This window comes from Amphiura filiformis, chromosome 9 (assembly GCF_039555335.1).
Source record: "Amphiura filiformis chromosome 9, Afil_fr2py, whole genome shotgun sequence".
Lineage (NCBI taxonomy): Eukaryota > Metazoa > Echinodermata > Ophiuroidea > Amphilepidida > Amphiuridae > Amphiura > Amphiura filiformis.
In genome coordinates, this window is record NC_092636.1 from 4,080,526 (window position 1) to 4,103,134 (window position 22,609).

The 22,609-nt window shown below is 36.7% G+C and overlaps 1 protein-coding gene across 2 annotated transcripts in view; it reads right to left on the reverse strand.

The window, feature by feature from the left end:
* Window positions 1–9,910: 9,910 nt before the first annotated feature.
* Window positions 9,911–22,609, reverse strand: part of LOC140160528 (uncharacterized) — a 48,935-nt gene continuing 36,236 nt past the window's right edge. The window contains exons 4-11 of one of the 2 annotated variants that reach the window (XM_072183766.1): window positions 21,116–21,298; window positions 20,620–20,742; window positions 18,992–20,036; window positions 18,314–18,420; window positions 15,254–15,505; window positions 14,006–14,088; window positions 12,120–12,185; window positions 9,911–11,067 (exon numbers count right to left, since the gene is read on the reverse strand). In XM_072183766.1, the coding sequence (XP_072039867.1) occupies window positions 10,920–11,067; window positions 12,120–12,185; window positions 14,006–14,088; window positions 15,254–15,505; window positions 18,314–18,420; window positions 18,992–20,036; window positions 20,620–20,742; window positions 21,116–21,298 (2,007 nt within the window). In that variant the 3' untranslated portion in view covers window positions 9,911–10,919. The remainder of the gene's footprint in view (window positions 11,068–12,119; window positions 12,186–14,005; window positions 14,089–15,253; window positions 15,506–18,313; window positions 18,421–18,991; window positions 20,037–20,619; window positions 20,743–21,115; window positions 21,299–22,609) is intronic. The other variant, XM_072183767.1, reaches the window with a different exon arrangement.

Here is a 22,609-nt window from a genome sequence, read left to right on the forward strand (position 1 = left end):
GCGGAACTGTGGTATCAAGAACAAGTGGTCTACTGTATGTAAAATAAATGAATTCCTCAATCAGTGCCCTGTCCCATCAATTGGTAATATAACACAGATTATACAGGTAGGGTAAGGGTTTATATTTCCTCTTTAATGTTAACAAAAATGGAGGCATGAATTGGAGAGGACACTCATTTTTTATTTAACATAAAATGCCAATTTTGCAAGAATCTCGGAATTTTAACATTTTTGCACCAATTTTCACCATTCAACTTGCATGATGTTCCACACATATCATATTTTCATTGCAACAAGCACATTGCCATAGAATGTACCTAATTTTTCAAAGAATTAATTCAGAATACATGGGCAAAATGAAATGGGACTCCAAAATTGGTTTAAAAATGTACCTTTTGGCAATTTTTTATACAAAAATAGACAGAATTCTGTAAAAATGCTCATGTAGCTTGTAGTTTGTGGCATACTTAGAATTAAGTTAATAACACTGCATTATCACCCTAATTATATCAACCAGATATGATAAAAGCCATTTTTGTGAACGTGTCATTTATAATGAAATAGCCCATTTATAGGTTTTTTTATGTTACATACCATGAAATGGTAAAGCATTCTTGTGTGTGTGTGTGAGCTATACAGATGGCAAAACAATTTTGCCCCTGTATATCCTAAACAAAGACAGGTGTGTCATAATTAGAACCAGCAGCCAGATTTAAGCTCAGATTTAAGACCTCATTTGTTACAATCATTCAAAAAATATAGCCACAATGATCCAAAAACTCAAGGAAGATGCAAATTCAGATGTTGCAGTTTGCTCCATTGCATTTGCATGCCCTATTGATTTGTATACAGAACGTTCTCAAACAAGAGAACTAGCGCCATGCTTTACATTGATTAGCACATTAAAACTAGTGCAGTGCTTTCCAATGTTTAGAACAAAAAAGTTCCAACTTCCTTGGGGTTTAGAACATTGTTTCTTTAATTTTCAACCAATTTCAACCAATGAGGTCTTAAATTAGAGCTAACAGGTACAGGCAGTAGGCTGCTTGTTTTAATTTTGACACATTTGTCTTTGTTTAGGTTATACAGGGGTGAACATAACTGGTTTTTGCAAACTCATCTCTATACTGATCAGCTCCTAATTTACGTTGAAATTGGGAGCTTTTTGTGAAGCATTGCTAAGTACAGTGCAACCTCTATTTAAGTGTGTTATTCACCCATGATGGGACTACAAAATTTATACTTCAGTGATTTTACGCGGTTGAACCGCAAACCGTCCCTTGTAAACCTTGATTCTGCCTTTTTATCCTCCTTCATTCTTCCCTTTTTTAAATCACTTTCACCCGCTGATTTTTGCTTGTTGAACATAACCCCAATTAACGATAAGTGCTGTGGTTATAGGCCTATATTTCTTGTAGATGAAATTTTTGCCTGGAGTATAAACAAGCAGTGACAAGAGACCAAGTACTCTCACACTAAAGGCGACAAGAGACCGAGTACTCTCATACTGAAAGCCACTGTTGCTGCTCAGCACCGCTCCAAAATCGTATTTCAAAAAGAAGGCATGACTGGATGACATTCTCTATATGTTGTATGCATGTGTTGACACAAGTAAATGATCTACTTGTAGGCCTTAGCATTGGATATGAATATGGTATAAATGATCAACTGATAGAAAAATGCATTATCTACAGAAAGCCAGCAGAATTAGAGCAAGCCTATCCTTTATATGCATTTGTATGCTCTGTATGGTTAGGTTAGGATGCACAATTTGATTGTGTGACCAATGAAAAAAGACACACCTACATGACAACCAATTGGATTAGTGGAAAACTCGGGGAGAGCAGTGTTGCCAAGAAAGTCACAGGTCAAATAAACGAAAAAGTCACCCTTAACCATTGGTTTTTGGTCAGGAAATTACCGAAGGTCACAGGAGTCAATGTTGAAAAGTCACCCAATTTTTTTCTTAACCATTGGTTTCTATGGGACAGGAAATTGTCAAAAATCGCCTGATTGGGCTAACAAATTGCGGGTTTGGCAACCCAAAGGGAGAGGCGAATGGTTTGTATTTCTGCATTGCATTGATTCTCAAAAGTGATAAAATTGGGACAATAGAAAGGCACTATACTATTAAGCAAATTACTTCAGCGGTGTCCGCCTGTTCTGTCTGATTACCGCATAAAAGAACTAGGTCATGCGATGCTACACAGCTTGACCAGCGAATGAGGTGCCGATGTGATGATGAGGTGATTCAATTACCCAATCAGGACCCCACTTCCGTACTATACGCCATAAACTGCGCCAAACTGGCAGACCGCTGAAGTACTGTGCTGAAAACTATAAACAACAAGAGATACTTTTTATGCTCTACTTTTTTGCAGATAACAAATAATTGGCCTTATAATTCTTTACAGCATGAAAGTAAAGATATAAATCATGTTTTCTTCATACTTTGTTCAACTTGTAATGGGCAAAAAAAAACCCAATCCTAACTTAAGCTCGCAAAAATTAACAAAATGAGTGCCACCTACACAATACGCGAAACAAACTTTATGTAGATAGATCTATATCAATCCACAATGTTTTGAGTCTTGCCTATTATGAGCTGACAAAATGTAGAAGATTATTTAATTAAATAACAGGTTTCTCTAGGCTGGACAAAATAGTTTATATGTTTCCGGGTCGGCCAGTCGATTAAGAAAATATGCTGAATGCCTGAATCAATTGCACATTTTCCAGCTCAAAAATATTTTGGGTTGGCCAGTTTGAGAAGGGATCAATCGGTCAGCTTGACCAGAAACACATCAATATTTTTGTCCAGCCTTTTTGAAAAGGGCCATATAATAGATAAAAGTTGAACTGTATAATAATAAGCCATAGAAACACAGATCTAGATTGTGTGAACAAATACATTTTATTTCATCATCTTGTGTGTATATAAAATCGAATGTAGAGTAACATTTTTACGGCATATGACCAAATAAGCAACCTGGGTGCTTAAAGTAATGCCAAGGTATGTTATGAAAGTTAAAATAGATACCTGCCATGCAAACCCTCCCATTAATAATTAAGGAACGTCACAGCCATTACCACATTTTTGTTCACACCATCGAAACTAAACATAAATATTTCAGGCATTAATTTTTACTGGAATAATAAATTTTTGTTGAGTAAAACATAAGTCTGACTGCTTGAGATAGTATTGAAAATGAAATGCACACATTGTAACATAGTAATAGGTACTGTTGCATGACTCAAACACACTAGATGCTAATTTGGTCAAACATGCTATCAACTTAGTGTTCCCTTTTCCCTGTATCCCATAATGCAATATTCATGACACATTGCAGCAGTACATGACAAATTACATGCACAGGAGCAGTGCATGATGGGATAGAGGTATTTAAGGTCTAATACTTTGTAGCATTTGAATTGGGTAGATAGACTATTAACAAATAAAACAAAAAGTGCAAGATACAATCTTGTTTTTTCTCCTTTTGAAAAGAGACTAAGCTGCATATGCACAAAAGAGTTAGACCGGGTCTAAAGTTAGACCTGGTCTAAGTGGAATTTAGTTCCAACAGAAATGGTTCTTTACTCTAGAGTAACTAGCAAATTCTAAAGATTTAAATGCAAAGTTCAAAAATAATACAAAGTACCATAACTTAAGAAAATGTCCTTTCTCCTGGTACTAAATTCCACTTAGACCAGGTCTAACTTTAGACCCGGTCTAACTCTTTTGTGCATATGGACCTGAATGTTCACAAAGTGTGGCAGTTACTATCTACTTATTTATGGGTGCTGATCAAAGAGATTCTACTCAAAGAGTACCAACTCCGAAAATGGAGACCAAAATAGTGGACCTCCGACCTTTATCATCAAAAGCCCGATATTGGCATGGCATCTTTAAGCTTAAGATGTGTGTGCATAGTATTAAATTAGCGCACATTATCAACACAATGCACTGCTCCCACAACGCAAACAAGCACATACTTCAATCAAAGTTTACCGGACACATGGGAAACTAATCCGGAGGTACGCAATTCATACATGGCGCAGTAGGTACTCCTTTGGTTTAATCTCTGTGGTGCTGTTAGACTTAGTCATATCTGATCCAGATTTGAGTGTAAAGTGATTCAAGTTATGTGTGACAATTATTTTGTGAGTTTTTGTTTCAATATGTGAGACTCTGAAAGTTAAGTGCATATTATATTGGTTTCAACTTCATTTATAATACAAAAATAATTATTTCATGTAAGTTACTTTGACAAGGAGTACAGATATTTTCACATGGGTGTTTGTATATTACAATTTCGATGGTACATAAACAAATTTAATTTAATCAAATACTGGAGATTTGTTTTTCTTGAACTACCTTGCATGCAGTTACATCAGGTGACTGATTTGGCTATTCCAGTTGATATTTATATATCCCCTATGGAAGACATTACCTCAATCTCCCACACAGGGGGTGTAGATTTCAAAGAGAGTCACACATTCAGGTAACCCCATTTGAAATTCACACTTCATATTCCACAGGGGGTGTATAAATTTCAACTTAAATAGCCATTAGCCTCACTATTGCATTAGTAGGATTGTTTCAAATGATCGGAGATTTTTTGATAGTCATTTTTTTTTTCAGCTTACTTTTCTAAGCTTTTGGTGACAGGTTTATGCTGTCTTGGTCACAGTTACCTGCAGGCTCACTGCACTTTCCACTACATTTTTCTTTGTATGGTGCGACATTTGATGAAGCAGTGAGTCAGAACTTGATCAAGAGAATGCGTCCCAATATTTTGGTTCATATTTTTTCCCACACTCTTCTTACTTTACTGATTGTTCGGGAGAGTTGATTTGAATTGCTGTCGAAGATTTTTTGCCAAAGATTTGTTTCAGAAATCTGTGACAACTGACAAAGACTGAAAATCAATCAGAAAAGATGATGATGGGGAAAAAGATTGAGAACTTCTGATCTACACCAAAATATTCATATTAACACGATGGATACATGTATGTAAGAAAAGTTTAGGGAATACAAGCTGTATCAAAATGATTGGTACCCATCCATTTTGATGTTTATTGGAAAGCCTGCTTTGTCTATGGGCAGGAAAAACCTATATGCTGGTGGCCCTTGAACATGTTTGAAACAAAACCACCAAGAGGGTTTAACATTTTGCATTAAACATGTTCAGGGGCCAATAACACATTATGAGGTTTTTCCTGCCCAACTTGAAATGCCCATGATGTATATTTTGAAGTGTCAGACGCATCCATTATTAAAGGCCCATTCAGTGATTTGCTCATCCGGACGATCGTAAAAATCATCAAAATTCAGATTTTGGTACCTTTGTAATTGGCATAGATGTGCTAACATAGCCTGCTAGTGGTTCGGGTCGAAAGCTGTGTATTTTAGACAAAATAAAGCATTTGCATGATTCTGGACTTTTCATACTGACAGTACAAAAAGTCCGACTCGAGATCGAAAGAAGCTCACTCTCCACTGTACCGCTGCTATGCGTATTGTTTCTACTACTTATTACATCAGTAGCTACTATTTTAAACAAAATACACAATTTTAACTGTTTTTCATATTTGAATTGACCGTTAGTTTGCCTCGGTGACCTTTAATTGTTTATTTTGTTTTCTACTACAAAAATGAAGCGTCTGTTTTAAATCAATTTAGACTCTACTTCCCCGTGTTAGAAACACTGGACTAGGAAGTTTTTCCAGTCGATTGGTGGCGCACTGTACGAAAATCTCGATTTTCTCGAGTCGATCTGAGTTGAAGTAGAAAACCTTTCTAAAGCTTCTGTTTTTTGACTAATTTGTCGATGCATTCAGGGGAAAAGTGGTTTAATGAAATTCTGTAGACTTATTCTTTATTTCTAAGCAACTCTGACAAATTTCCATTTTTTTTTAATGTTCCTGTGAAATCACTGAAAGGGCCTTTAATGACAACTGATACAGCTTGTAGAACTCAAAACACAAGGTATTTTATTTCAATCTTATCCCAGTCTTTTACAGGATGCATAATATACTGTGCTTTTTAGGTACTTGTAGGATCATGTATTTCTTGTCATCAAGATAATACTAAGTTGCATGCATAGACACTATATCCATATTTGACATGATTGAACAAGACAAGTCTCTTGTTGTGGAAATCAATTCAGAGAAGCTAGAAAAAAAACCCACACTGTTCTATAGTTTGTTCGGCTTATGATTGGCGAAAAAAATTGAGACTCATAAACATCATGTATTGATATAGAATGTTGTGTGCGCAGTTGGATGCACCACCCATGCTAGTTGCATATAGCGCATTGCCTGACTGGTGGCACTTTACAAGATTGTAAGTTGGGACGTAATTGTTACACGCAGTAACAAAAACCAAATTATATTCACAAATTATAAGCCGAATAAAACTACACCTGCAAAAAGACCGTGCGGTTGGTCAGGCAGGATGTGTAGGTGGATGTTTTTTTTTATGGCAAATGACCGTAAAAACCCTTGCAAATCACCAAAATCTGTAAAAAAATTGTAATTTTTTTTCACTCACTTCCCTCGTGTTTTTTTTAAAAATTCACATGCCCTGTGTTGAAGATTAAGGTCATGTCTTCCATAGGGGGTGTACTGTACATGAATGGAGTTCAACTGGTCTAGCCCAGTGTGATACCCTTGCATTTCAGGTTTAAACCAATTTAGGAATGTACAAGTTTATGTATATCCTTTACTGTTTCTTTTTATACAGTATACTCCAATACTGAGTGAACGTTATCGTTGTTGGTGATATCAAAATAACACAGAAAGATACATTGTTGACAATAATATATTATCAAATATTTGTAACTTTTTGTACATCATAAAAGCTAATATACAGACGCTAAAACATTACATATTGTGCTCTGTTTATACATATATTGAGAAAGAAAGAGTAAATACAGTTTCTAACTGAAAATTAAAGTAAAGGTACAATTACATTTAATGGTTTTGATTTGTAAGTGTAAAGTACATATTGAGGACTCAGCACAACACAGTCTTATCTCCATTTTTGGGCTTTTCAGTGACAACAAAATTATAGCCATTTGCAAAGGCCATAAATAAAAAACACAATTGTCTCAAATGGCCGAAATAAAGTTTAACGATGTGCAACAAGTTAAACTCAATTTAACCTGGCTGAGAATATTAATCGATCCCATGTTTTGTTCTCTGGGTCAGAGGTCAATTGTTATGGCAGCGTGTTTGTTTACTTGACCCGGACCAATGGGTATCGTCGCCTTTCGCGGGCTTGGGTGTGTTTCGTTGGTATTTTCACTGTTGATTGAAATCGGACATGACAACATCTAAATAATTTTCTTTCCCACCGCCACTCCCTTTGCGGGCATATAGGGAAGCTATGTAAGAAAGTTAATTACATGTATGTGTAGCAGTAAATTAAGTATGTGTCAAATTTAGAAGTATAATTGTCCCTGAAAATAATTAGTTATGAAGGAGAGCTTTAATTGCTCATCATAAATGGAAAATGTGTGCATGTGAATTAAAATTGAATTCACTTTCCAGATTAACGCTGCACAAGAAAAATATTTTATATCTTCAAAGATGCATAGTACGTGAATATGTTTTCAACATATGTTTTAAATAAGTGCTTATTATACCAAATTTTCATTAGTATTTTATAGGAAAATCACAGATCTTCAAAGATACACAGTATTTTAGTTCAAATATTCATTGATGGCAGTGGTGCATCAATATCAAAGCCTTACATGCAGGTACAGGTGTCATCAAAGTTATAATAGAGCATGTCTTCATGTATAAATAACAGAATGCCTCGTACAAGCGACAAAAGATGGGGTTTTGATTTATCTATGATTTATTGATAATGATATATATGCACATATTATAAAATGTAACATTAATAATTAACAACTTATCCATTGTAACTTCAGGTCCCACGCCTGTTGAGTCTTGGGCTACGTCGTCTGGGAGCAGTTGACCTGTATTCACCCTTGTATAGTACCTTTATTTATTGTTAATGTTCCAGCCATGATTTTGTGTGTTAATGATCAAACAGGGGTTTAGGGTCCAACGCCTGGAATTTAAGCTCTGGGTGATGGCCACCTGCGGCAAGTTTTGATCACGTGTTGTCGTATGGAAAAATTTATTGCGGCATGGCGTTGCGATAAAGTGGATAGTCGGTGCCCACTGGCATCTCAAAATTTCCGATCTAATTTAAATTCTCTTTGCGACTCTGGCAATTGTGCCGCTAGGGTTTTGGGTTGGGGCAGTCACTCAATTTTGAGAATATCTTTTATAACACGGCTGAGTGCATAGGTACGGGTCAGGGTCTGATCAAAGTGAAATAAATTGGTTGTCGTGTTTGATTACCAACATGCAAGCAAAATGTTGCGTCCTTGTGCTTTTTAAGTTCTCTGTCCGAGGGTAACAGAGATGTTGCAATGAGCCCTTGATTTGTTCAGATGAGGCAATGGTTCAATGAGCCCTCAATTTCTTCAGATGATTGACCTTAGATGATTGCACTGTTTAATCAGTAACCATATTGGAAATTGTTCAGTTTTTACTTTGTCGCACACAAAATTACATTGCGTCGCTCATATCATGCATATACAAGGTGTCCAATAAAAAGGTTACATGTAGAAAATGAACCGCATTTTGTGATGGTACAACAAAACAATATGATATTTTCGGATATTATTTATTCATCCTTCTTGTAACTGTTTGCTTAGTTTCAATTCCGTATCTTAAAAGCAACTTAACTTATTAGCGCAAGATGACAGGGGTGTCAAGAGTGGCTAACCATCAAAATATCGCACAACGAAAGTTGAACACAATCACACTTTTGTTTTCAGATTTTTTTCTTTATTACTTTTTATGTTTCTCTTATTTTTCGTTGTTGAACTTATTGCACAAAAGAAACGTATTGAAAAATTAAATATTGTACACTGAAAACGAATCGGTTTTAGAGCTTCTTGACTCTTGGTGGTAACAAACAAAGGAAAATGGAGAGAAGAACACGTTTTTGGTGAAAGCAGTATCTCTTGTTATCAACATCGTGAAATGAATAACAACCTTTTGCATTTAGGGCTGCTTGGATTTTGTTGACATGAAATTGCTGCTGTTTGTTTTAATATTTCTAACTGAACTCTTGAAATAAAACCGATCAAGTTTATTCTTTGTTAATCAGAATGAAATACTGCATCTGCCATGATATGCCTGGGCCTACTCAAGTTCCTCGCCAAATGCACAGCGCGGTGGCTGTGACGGTGGTATAATGAACCTCGTGTTGCATTACATGTATGTCACGTAAAGAGCTTGGTCAGGAATGCATGGAATGCGGACTAAGCACGTAGGTTGTGAACTTGACATTCACAGGGGTACCAGTAGAGGGTACATAGATTATGTCATGAAAAGGATATTTATATGTGTTAACATTAACTTGTAACATGTAACCTTTTTTGGGGACACCTGGTACTATGAAGGTTTGCCTAACTGTGCACACTTAACGATATATGTTCCACACCTGTTGCGTTTGTGTTGTACCTACGCTGCTTGTTAATCAATTTGCGCTGTTATGAGGCCTACCTATATAGGGTACTGATTTAACTACAACCTGACCCTTCTCAGGACGAGTTAGTGCCATGGTTGAGCAGTTTTCTGTATTCAGAAGCCCACACAGATGGGTCCTGTATAGACGAATCCAACGAGCCAAGTGATGGTCAGAATTCATTCAGCCATTACTGGGTCCCCTCTGCACCAAACTGGTGTTGTGACTGCCCAATTGGGTGGATTAATGCCGCTTAAAATCGATGTTATATTGTATTGTGTTATAAACGTTCCATCATTCTTTTGTCTGATACTTGACATGCAACATGGGTGATGGAATGCATACTTGACATGCAACATGGGTGATGGAATGCAGTTTAAAATCCCCGCTAAGGCCGCATCATTTCACATTTTGGGATAGAGCCAATGGGGACCCAGCTATGGCTGCCATTGAGGTGTAGGAATGCATGAAATTGGGATTTGGGCTTTGCATTCCACTGGTTCCTAACCGATGGTGTTTCTGTATCAAAACGTGTATTACATCCTAAAACTGGTAGTGAAAAGCAGTATTTCTTGTACATAACTAAATTACAATTCAGTGATAATAAATATGTTTACTATATAAAGTGCATAACAAAATATTATTTCATGATACTTAACTATTCAGATAATTCTATACGTTTTTCTGACATAACCCTTTTCGGTCATTTGTTCGAAACCAAATCACACATTTATTGTGGCAATATTAAGTATAGCCTAACACAGGGAGGTAAATAAGGATAATTTACTGGGTGGGCAATTTAATTTATTTTTGCCCTCAAATAATGGAAAATCATTTACTGGGTGGGCAGCCATAATTAATGGCATCCAGTCGTCTGGATTTTCGGAAATGTAGTAGACATAGCTGTTTTTGCATACAATTTGGCTTTGATGTAAAAAGTGGACATAACCCTCCCCCTAAATGCATCTTCTGCCAATTTTTAGCATATCAACTTTCAAGAAAAATTGTATACCATATTATATTTCACTTTGGGTGTTTAGAAATCTGATACTAATTATCACTCACCATTACTCCTACATAGGAAAAAAAAGCAGTAAAATTCAATGGTAATTATTATATGGTGTCCAATTTTTTGTGGGCGAAATAACTTACTGGGTGGGCACTTTTGGGCAATGGGCAGGTTGAATTTACTGGGTGGGCAAAATAATTTACTGGGTGGGCAAATGCCCACCCAGTTAACATGTTATTTACCTCCCTGGCCTAACATGCATTTCAGTGCAAAAGCTATGTAGGGATACAAGTTTGTCACATACGAATATATGATAATACTTTTATATATATATCCTATGCGTACACTTAAAGTTTACTGTTTTCCTTGTCGTGCTTGTAGAAGCTCAAGCTCCCATGGTTTCAGATTGCCTCCATTGGGTGACCTTGCTGCTAGACTAGATCTGACTGGTGCAGGTTTTGGTGCTGGTGGAGGTGCTGCAGCCTTGGCTTCTGCTTCAGCTCTGTAATGAGAATATTGTACAGATATGTTATTGTTTGAAAAGGGTGTGGCATTAGTGTAGCTTGCTTGATTGTTTTGAAACAGGTACACTGCTCAGTGCAGTGCATAGAGAGTTAATGCCAGAGAATTGTGAAATAGAGTGCTGGACATGAGTGTTCTCAGCTTGTACCAGACCCGTAACCAGGGGGGCTGAGAACAGATGCCCCCTCCCCAAAGGGCCAAAAAGTCCCCTTTTTGACCCAAAAATTTCCATTTGCAAGTGTCTGCTTTTTCAAAATCAGCCCCTCCCCCCCAAAAAAAAATCCTGGTTACAGGCCTGGCTTGTGCATCTTGTGCAGCGTGAGTAGCAATTTATCAGGATTAAAATTAGGACATTTAACAGATAAAATGCAATTAGTGAACAGGAAAACTGATACAACTTGGGAAATGATTGAACTTAAAATCTGTAACAGCAATATTGTAAAATTTGCGGAGGGCACTGCCGTCATTTTTTTTTTAATTCTAATTTTTACACAATTTTAATGAACTAAAACACCCCAAGAAAATCTTATGACAAAATGTTAGATTTTTAATAAAATTGCAGGATCACAAAATATTAATCAATCCAACTTGCGTATGGCCGAAATATGTCATTGTGTATATGAATCTATGGGATGTACATATCACATTGAGCAGATCGACCTCATTACAACAACTGATACACACATTCAGGATCTAATCACTGATTTTCATTTTTCATCAGTTCTGCTCAATGAGTCCGAGTCAAAATGACTCATAGGGTTACAATTGTCTGGTTAAAGTATGTTTACCGCAAACTCAAAATGTGAAAGGAACTGAAATTAGCTATGGAACAAAACATTGCATACTAAGGTGTGGTGAACTCAATTAAGGGACACAATCATTATGAACATCCTTGATATATTATTACTAGGTTACATACAACAATTTCACTCAAATCAATCATGCATTATATAACTAATTACTAATTAAACACAAAATAATACTAATTAGTATAACATATAATATCCATGCAAAGTATCCAAAATAAAGTACCCAGCATCATCAGGTGTATCCTCGTTAGTTTTAGTTTCAGCAGCATTTTCAGCCTTTGCATACTCTCTAATTTAATGGAAATATTATTGGGAAATAAGAATGCAAGCAAATGAAAATATTATAGATGTAGTCATCATGCATAAAGTAAAAAGCTCATGTTGTGTTAGTAACATGCTTTTTTATTAATGACTTTTGAAAAGAGTTCATACAGTTTTGGTTTAAGATGCAAATGTTGTACGATTTGCCCATTGCATGGTGCCACCATATGTGACAGGTGTGAGAAGAGCCTCGATCTGGCAGCATACATGAATGGAAATTGAACCAGTCATATAACATTGTGCAAAGTTCTTCCTTTCATGTCTATTGCCAGTTGGAGACTCTCCATGCATAAGACAGCTTGAGGCTCTCAATGCATACATGCATATGGCTTAAGGTTGGTCTGAACCCTGGAATTATGGAAACTTTTGGGCCTCATAATTTCTAAATTGTTGGTCTAAAGTATATAAAAGTATACATATTTAGAATGGCCAAGACTTGATAAGTTCATCTGTGAGGTCAAATTTGGGCCAAAATGCCATTTTTGGCCCAAAATCCCAAAAATAACGGTTTTTGGCCCACTTCTTTTTTGTGCACCGTAACAAAAAAATTCTTGGGCCAAAATGTTTTTTTACAGATTTTAAAAAAATAGATCAAAATATCTAGGATCCATTTTTTTCATTGTTTTGAATTTCACCAAAAATATTTGAAATTTGGGCCAAAATTGGGCTTTTTTATGATGTTTGTGAAAAATCTGCATTTCTTGACCATTTTTGGTGCAAATTTCTCAAATTTGACCTCACAGGTGAACTTATCAAGTCTTTGCCATTCTAAATATGTATACTTTTATATACTTTGACCAACAATTTAGAAGTTATGAGGCCCGAAAGTTTCCATAATTCCAGGGTTCAGACCAACCTTAACTGTGCAATGGGCAAATAGCGGATGCAGACAAGTACATAATAAGATGTCTATCATAAATACAAAAGTATTTCATTTCAATTTATTATATTTGTTCTTACTTGACAGCTGTTTTGTCTGATCACCATTGTTTATCACCCTTTAACAATGATGTGTCTACGTCTTCTGCCAAGAAGATGCAAGTTGTTAAACGGTGATGAACAACAGTGAAACATGATTGAATCCCCTTTAAACAACAAAAACAAGTTTTTGTGGGACATGTTGGCAGCAAAAAATTGAAATTTGTGCAATCACTAATTTCAAAATATCATTATCACTGAAATTGTCATTCATTTGTCATTGTGATACTGACCACATACAGAAAAAATTCAATTGAATGTATGCATTTATTTAATATGTGCTGATAGAAGGCTGGCAAGTAGATCAAATCAACAGGTCTTTGGCACTCACTGAATTCTGTCCCAGAAATTTTTGAGCACAAAATTTTGTTCTAGAAGTTTTGGAGTACAGGGTCAAATTTGACACAACATCCATATGGGAGAACATACAAAATAGGTCTATAAATGAAGTTAATTGTGTACAGGAATTTGAAGTATTATTACTCTGTAAAGTCTGGAGCAAAATTTGAGTGCCAAATACTTGTTTATTTATATCTACACTACAAGATTCCTACTGGGTCCGCTTGCACAGGTTCACAGTCGCCAATGTACCGGACTGGTACACATAGAGTACCTACATAGTACCAATGCTGCTACTGCACAGGACCCACCAGCAGTGGTACTACAAATGTATACTGGTACTACACTGGTACTCCCCTGGTACTGCACAGTACCAGCCAAGTACTTTAGTGCTGGTGTACCTGTGTAGGCGGCCCCCAATAGGAATCTTGTAGTGTACATGTAAAACTTGGGTCTAGTATTATGTCTTACTTAGCTAAAGCATCCCTCCTTTTGAATAGCTCGGCTTTCCATGGTGGCATTTCACTGTACTTCTTCTCATCAGCCTCTTTTTGCTTTTGATAAAAAGAAGAAAAGAAGTCATTTAATAAGTCGGTTGCATTCTACTTCTCAATCTCGGCCAAAATGGAACACCTGTGCGATTTTGTTCCATTATTATTGTTTTCTGTGAAAGAATCAACATGGTCATTTATTCTGAAGTGGCTCTACAGTGAGGGGGATTTTTTTAATATGAATATAATAACTCGCCTTATAAAAAAATGAGTATCACCTCAAAAGGTCGGTATCATGAATAGCAGGGTACGAGGAGTATGTAAGAAGGATGCAAGTGACAATGCAAAGCAAAGGGACTTACATGGTTCCACTGATGGTCAGACTAGTCAAAACAGCTTGAATGATTTAAACCATGTGTTTTGCATTGTAATACTAGTACATCAATGTTTGTTATGAGGGATATGGTTTAGACTTCATTAGGCCTTTAAAAAAATTGTTTGATTGGTGTAACCCGACCGACCCTAAAAATAGGCCCGACCCTATTTTCTTATTTTTTGCAAAATATGAATAAAAAAAATCACGATTTTCAGCTTAAAATGTTTGTAAAAAAAAAAAAAATTAGCGACCGACCTACCCTAATTTTTTTTTTCATGTTACGCCAATCAAACAATTTTTTTTAGGCCTTATGCTAGTAATCTGGGCTAGTGATGCAAGTGGTGTCTCAAATTAAAGCTGGTATTATCATAAATTTGATTTTTCTTGCACCCTTTTGATGTGACCCATTTGAGGTCACATTTCCAGTGGGGTAGCCAAGGAGCAGCTTCCCCATGTGAGAAGCCCCCGATGCTGGACACCCTTAATATTTAAGATTTTTATGTCTTTACCCTGTGAAAGTGACCAGATGATGAAATTATTGAGCAACTAGCAATTGGTTTTTGCATGACCATTGCAATTGCAAATCAATCTGCATTAATTTTGTCGAAGAATGTATCGTTTGTTTAGCCTGTCAGTTTGGACGGACACACACTTTGGTCCATGAAAAGCTTTAATGCATATATAAGCATGCTGGCATTTAGAGGAAAGGAAGAAAAATAATTGAAGAAAACAAGCAAGGAACAGAACAGCCACTCCCAACCAATCATGTCAACAATTTTGCTCTAAGCCCTTCAGTGTAGAAATTGGAAGTTATTATACCATGTCCAGATACCAAAGGCTGACATTACTGACCTTTATTTCTTCTTCCTCTCTTTTCGTCTTCTCTGCTATTTTTTTGGCAAGAAATTGTCTTTTCCACTCGGGCATGTCTTTTTCTGTCCCAGGTGTGTCTGGTGTCTTAACCGGTGTCTTGACTGGTGTCTTGACTAGTGTCTTGACCGGTGTCTTGGGTGTCTCTGCTACAGACCTAGTAGGGCTAGATGATGATGATGAGGCGGCTGATGCTCCTGATGGCGTGGATGATGAAGAGCCTGTTGGGGAGCCCTGCATGCATGTAAGAAACATAAAAGTACTTGTGGTAAATCACTCCTTCATAAAGGCACACAATTTTGTTGCAGCCACCCTCCCTCCTTTATCTGTGGACAGTGGTGTAGTAATGGTTTGCATAGTACCTGATGCGATGCAAGGTGCACATAGAGAATGACACCTTGGGTTAATAAAGAGGTTGTCCAAAAATTAAATAAAGAGGTTGTCCAAAAATTAAATCGGTGATTAGTTGTTTCGTTATCAAAAACTTCCTTCACCCAATGGAATTTGGGGAGCTGCAGAAAATGGGTGGATGTTACAATCTAAGTGCGGATAGGTTTGCGCCAGGTTCGGCTGCAACTAGCCTAGTTGATGCGATCTGATTGTGATGATTCACCACTTAGCGAAATTACAGCGCTTTGAATCCTCTGGAAAAAGCGCTATATAAATTCCGAAATTTATGTATTTATTTATTTTATTTATTATTTATTAAATGACTGTAAACTGGACAAGGAAGGGGGTCTTCACCCCTTTCATATAGATATGTATTCTGAATTATTTAAATTAACATGTTTTTATGAAAACAACATGAATCATTGTTTTTGTTTTTAAATCAAATACCACAAATTGAGAAGGCATGTACGGCAGGTTTGATGGTACTAAAGGAACAACATGCCCCCTTGGTGAGCCACTATTTGTGGAAACTTCATAAAAATGGATGTGTGTCTATTGGTGCCCATAAGCAAAGTGTGACAAATGTTTTTAATCATCATTTTGAGAAAAAAATTACAGGTACATTCCAAAAATGCTATGATGTAGTAAATTTAGAGCAGCAACACTACCTATATAGAGAAAAATATCATCAACATTGTTGGTAGTAAATTAAATAGGTTTTGATTGCTTCATGCAGAATTGAGTAATTGACTATACAACTCTTCGTGCACTCTCAATGCATTCAATGTCATAGGAAAGAAGTAAAGAATTTAAAAGTTGTAGCAAAAGTGATTGTACCGTATTAATTACAAAAATGAACAAAATCTAATAATGAGGCAAAAGCTGAATGTGGATGATTCAAGATTCCATTAGAGTCTACTGATTTGATTGGTCATGCATGTTATATTTTTCTACTTGTAGATGGTCAATATTATGTCTTTTAATAAGAGTAAAAGTGTATATTTATTTGAGAGATATAAAATGAATAAATATAATTAAGAGTTGTTCGTACATGTAAGTGATGTATGGGATTCTCAAAGCTTACATTTATTTTTAAAACAGATCATATAATTATTAGAATCGGAGAAAAGCATGAAGAATATTACATAGTCGGAACTGAATGCCTTCAAGTGGAAGTATAATTTATTGAAGCAGAAAATAAATGTGATATAATCATGATAATATTAATTGTGATGATTTCAGTCAGATGTGTGCAATGACCATGCAACTACTGATCAGTCATTCTGGTTATCACAAATTCCACTCTTCTATAAAGCTGTTGGTAAAACCTCTTCTTTAAATGGATGGGCATGTTCATTGGATTTCATTGTTGGACAGGGTCAGTAAGCACTAGGATCCACAACATGTTCATCTATCAGGGCACAGTTCTATAACCCCAATACATTTGTACATTCATTGAATGACCTTAGAAAATTTGGGTATAAAAACTCATACTTTTACAACTTGAGGTCAAATTTTGCACTATGAGTGTTGAATTGAGGTTATTGAACTTTGCCATTGGGATGAGGCCATTGTGGTCCATAGCGAAGCTTGTTTCAATTCATACTTAATAAGCTTCATAGCTAAACTGGAATTTGTGTCGCGTTATATGGTTTTTAAAATTCTAACCTGCTTTCCTGACCACATTGCTAGGAGTTGTTTCATTTGCTTTGGTTGTTCACATGATGTATGGTTAAATTCCTCTGATCTGCTAGGCTTTGAAGTTTGAACCAATTGGGTATGATTAGGTAAAAACATTTTGCAGTGGTTAGACCCTAGGGTTTGTGTTTGGGGTTAGTGTTATTTCTAGGGTTGTGGTTATAAGTTCACAATGGGCAAATCTATTGCGGGGTCATTTGTATAGGCAAAACCATAATGTTTGGGAGTTGAAAACATGCCATAGTATTTGCATTAAAATAAGACCAATTTGTATGCACTGTGTTTATACTTGTGAAATCATGAAGCTCAAACTAGCCTACTTCATACCCCAGGTTTTCATATCAACTCATCACACAATGATTGTAAGTTCAGATTGAGAACCGCTCCCATCCGCAGGCCGGTAACCAGGATTTATTTTTGGGGGTTGTGACTTTGAAAAAGTGGTCTCTTTTTCTCTAAAATGTTTACCTTTTTTGACCAAAAGGCACAAAAAAGACTTTTTGGGTCAAAAAAAAAGGGGACTTTTGAGGCATTTTGGGATGGGGGGCATCCACCAAGTTCCCCCCTGGTTGGGCCTGCCCATCCGAAAACTGCAACACCCGAGTTTCTCTGGGCAGAGCAGTCACTGTGAATGTGTTGTGTTTTATGGAATTGCATAGCTAGTGTGAATTGGTTTATCAAAAAAAGCAGTCTAAGCTCAAACCTGAATGGAGTGATGTGTTCCACAATGGACTTTACCCACTGACCAAACATAGCTAGTATGTAGCTGTTAATGATCAGTTCTTGTAGTTTAACATTTGTAGGGGTTAGTGCAAGAAGGCCTATCTGCAATAGCTGCCAGATGTTATATTATTAGATTGGGTACAATATAGAAGTAATAGAATGCAGACATTGCCAAATGTCTATAGAGCAGCTATTGCAGATACAGTCTTCTTGAACTCACTTCAAACCCACCTTTCCTAGTTGTGATTTATTGGTCTTAGCCTTTCTCAGTGTGCCACCAGAACGAATCTCAGCCAAGAAGTCAGCATTGACATAGTCAGGTGTTTGAAGAGGAGACCCTGCAATAGAACATGACAAAAATGCCAAGATTATTCCAGAGTTGGGCTGTCCCTGTGGACAGAGATGCAAGTTTTCAGGGTTTTACCTGAATTCATGGTTTTTTGTAGTCTAGATTTACGCAGTTTTTTTTTCCAGCCTGTTTTAGGGCCATTCTGGTCATTTTCATGCTGTTTGTCAGACTTATTCAGGCTTTTTGTCAAAAGTGGACTTTCATCCCTGCTGTGGAGGATTCTGGAAATATCTTCCAATGGGGGGAGTATGGATTTTAAATGGAATAAACATATTAGGCAGCTCTATTTGGATTTCATACACCCACTGAGCAACCTGGATCTTCCAAGATGAAGGGCGAGTTTCAAATAAAGCAAAAAGTTGATAATTCCACTTGATATTCATTCTCCCCCTGTGGCCGTGGAAGATATTTCCCAAATCTTACTTGTATGGAGTTTTTAAAAGGGTTTAGCGGTCATTAGCCCCATAAATTTAGAATCTGTAATCACAATATTCAACTAACTAAGCTTGTAAATAGATGTTTCATGCATATTTTACTATATTTTAGAATATTAAACATACCCTTTGGTCGCCCATTTGCTGGTTGCCTTGTCGGTGAATCTTTGACGACAGGTTTGAGCTTAATGCTTGCCAAATCACTCGGGGTTAGTGGCCGTGATGAGTTAGGAGATGGATGTCTCGGTGATTGAAGATTCTTAGAATTATCACCATCTTGTTTGGGCGGTAAAGGAGGGGCAACTGGTGCTGGAGGTGGTGGAGGAGGAGGTGGTGGAACCGGTGCAGAAGGAGGAGCAAAGGGGTGAGATTGAGGTCTCCTATGAAGTGGCGATGTCTTTATAGGGAGTGGGGGAGGAGGTCCATCTGGGGGAGGTGGTGCGGTGAAAGTCGGAGGCTCAAGAGGGAGATGAAGATTCCTAGCTGAGCCTTGGTTTTGATAAGGTGATGTCTTTGTGGTATTGTTGTTTTCAGGCACAACTGATATTGCAGAAGGAGAAGGGACCTTGGTGAGTGCAGGTGGTGAGCCAGGGGTTCTCTTAACAGATGGAGTGTTGATTTGTGGCACTGATGTCTTATTTGCAAGTGATGGGACTTCTTCTACTTTTGAGTTAAATCGTAATCCTCGATCCTCTTTCTTGGTATCTGTTTTTCCTGGTATCATGTATCCAGCTTGTTTCATCTTCGATATTGTCTCTGCTGAATATTCATGAGGATGTACAATCTCATAGTGCGGTGTCCTCTTCTTAACATCACGTCTCTCCAAAGTAGAAGCTTCACTTGCAGATGTATCAGTAGTTGACATGGTTGATAATTTGTGCGAGTACATGGTGGTGTCAAAATCAGTCAAGGCTTCTTCCTCGGTGAGTTTCTCGAACAGTCGCATGTATAGAGGTTCAGGAGCAAATGTGGGGGAGTCGGTCACTCTGCCACTCGAAAGCTCATTGAGGATACTTGATGCTTCGTCATCGGTGAACACTGAAGATGTACTGTCGAAGTCAGAGACTACTGATGAAAAGGATGTTCCTGTGTTTGTTGGGGAGGAATAGTCACTGGTCATTCCTGTTGCAGTTTTGGCTGCTTCTTTCTTCTTCTTTTTGGCTTTAGTAACCTGATGGATAAAAAATAATCGGCATCAAGTGTTAAATTTACAATCTGAGATTGATTTGATGTACAGAAATAATTATAGTATTAACTTTTTTACCATTCTGTATGTACGGAATTGCCTTTAAACAGTGGCCAAATGTGATCTAGGACAAATGATTGTATACTGTTTGGATTGTATAAAACAAAGTAAATCAGAGAGCTCAAGATAGCACGCAGAAGAGCCATAATGGGGCCTACTATCACATCTTTGTGTACTTTTGCATAGTGACAAATAAGGTATATTTGTTTGGAAAAGGAATGGTGCCTTAAGGGTTAAACAAAGCTTAAGCAAAATAGTTACATTACGATCCTTAAAGTTAGCGCTAGATGACAGCATCTAGATGGATGGATAAACACATACTTTTGTCTAATCCTTGTTCTTACAACATAGCTATTGGTCACTACACAAAGGTTACAATGATATAACTCATATACAGGGTGGTCAAAAAAGAACTTGACCCAATTTTAATTTGAAAGGTTAAATTCTTGGAGCTTAGATCAGCCATTCCTAATAAGTTCTTTTTGGACCACCCTGTAATTAGGCCTACCTCTTTTTGCAGATATTTGGCTAGTTTTTGGTGGCCGCAATCTTTAGCCAGTTCAGCCGGTGTGAAGCCATCATCGTCATGCTCACTTGGGTCGCATCCATACTGGATCAAGATACGCACACACTGCAATAAATAAACATATCGTTGAAATAAGATCATCGTTTATCATGATTGAATTGAACACAGCACTTCCCTATTACCAGATGGTTGCTCTTAAAAGTATGTACTACTTGACCGTTAAAATTCAGAAATAATTCCGGTGTGAAATTGTTCAAATTTGTTAGTTTTAGTAACAGGTTTGTTGACAACCTGCCATTTTGTCCGGAATGTTCAATTGTCATCTGAATTGCAAACTTTTTGAAAGGGAAATTGGCCAAGTGTAAAAATATTAACAATCAACTGATAGCATTTGACATTTCGACAATTCTCTATTTTTGATGCTCAATATAAGCCGGGAATATAAGCCTACATTTAGATTAGAAGCAGATATGTATACCTCAAATTGGCCATGCTCTGACGCATCATGCAACGGTGTCCCACCAAGGTTATCTTTACTAATTTTGCCACCATTGGCAAGTAACCATCGTACTGTCTGGGCGTGACCTCTTCCAGCCGCGAAGTGTAAAGGTGTGGCACCATCATCATCTTTGACATCAGAAGAGACGCTCTGCTCCTGGATCTGCATAATGAGATGAGAGAGAGAGTTAACAGATTCATCCATAATCAGTTTAATTGTGTTATGTTTGCAGCTCTCACAATACTCATACAAACTGAGTATACAGGCATGAGAATTTTCCTGCTTTTGCAGGATTTCCCGCTTTTTTGTGGTCCAAATTTCCGCACTATCTTTTAATTTCAGCCCGTTTTTTTAGCCTCATTTCACGCGCTTTTTCAGGCTTTTTCAAACTTTTCAGGTTTTTTCATGGATGATCATTCTCATGCCTGAGTATAGTCAGTATCATATGATAATAAACTGGAAGCTGGTTATTCTGTCTTCTGGAGTACACCATCTAAACAATGTTATTATATTCCGTAGAGTACAGGAATATGATTATTTTCGCATGATTCTAAACATGGGATGCTATAAAACCATGATTGATTTCTTGCGTGTTTGATCAATGAATGAAAAGGTTGCTTTGGAGAAAAATAGTACTGTAATAGATCTGATCATGTTTCAAAATATCAAAGACTGAAGTTTTGCACAATTAAAAGCAATAAAACATGGTATTTTCAAAAATGGATGTTCCAACTGAATTTAGGTATGTGAAAGCAATTCAATTATACATGATAGTATTATACAAATGTGTGAATGCTGGTGAATTTAAGAATGAAGTTTTTTTTTATTTCTCTGAAATTCATATTCACCTTTCTAGCACTTCTTAGTTAGGTCATGGTTAGGTGAAAAATAGTTCCATTATCCAAAATATTTGGAAAACCAAACAAAAGTGACATTTTGTTATGAAGTGTGGAAAAAAAATGACGGGATGAATAATAATTTTGACATTTTTGTTAATATGTAGCGTTTTAGAACCTTTTTATAACCTAATATTAATGTCTTCAGTTTTAGTTGGAAACTGTTTAAAAAATATTTTTAAAACATGGTGTGTTTGCTGGGTATATATATAAATAATTTAACACTTATGCCTGCTTTACTTGGTATTATTATCATCACATAATTATGCAAACCATGTCTAGTAATTAACTATAGTAAACGAAACCACCTGATCGTTATTATAGGTGCTACAGTTTGATTAAAACACCTTCAGCAAGATGACTAAAATATCATTCTTGTCAAATTGTTCAACAATATTTCCGGAATATTAGAGCAGGTAATGAGAATGTCAGAAAAATGTTTACGGGAACTCACATTTTTTGAAGGCTTCAGAGCCAGGAAAGTCTACCTTATTGTAAACTGTATAACAAGGTAGACTTTGCAAGCACTGGATATCCTCAGCTCACAACCTTTATCACCAATGACAAGATTCTAGTA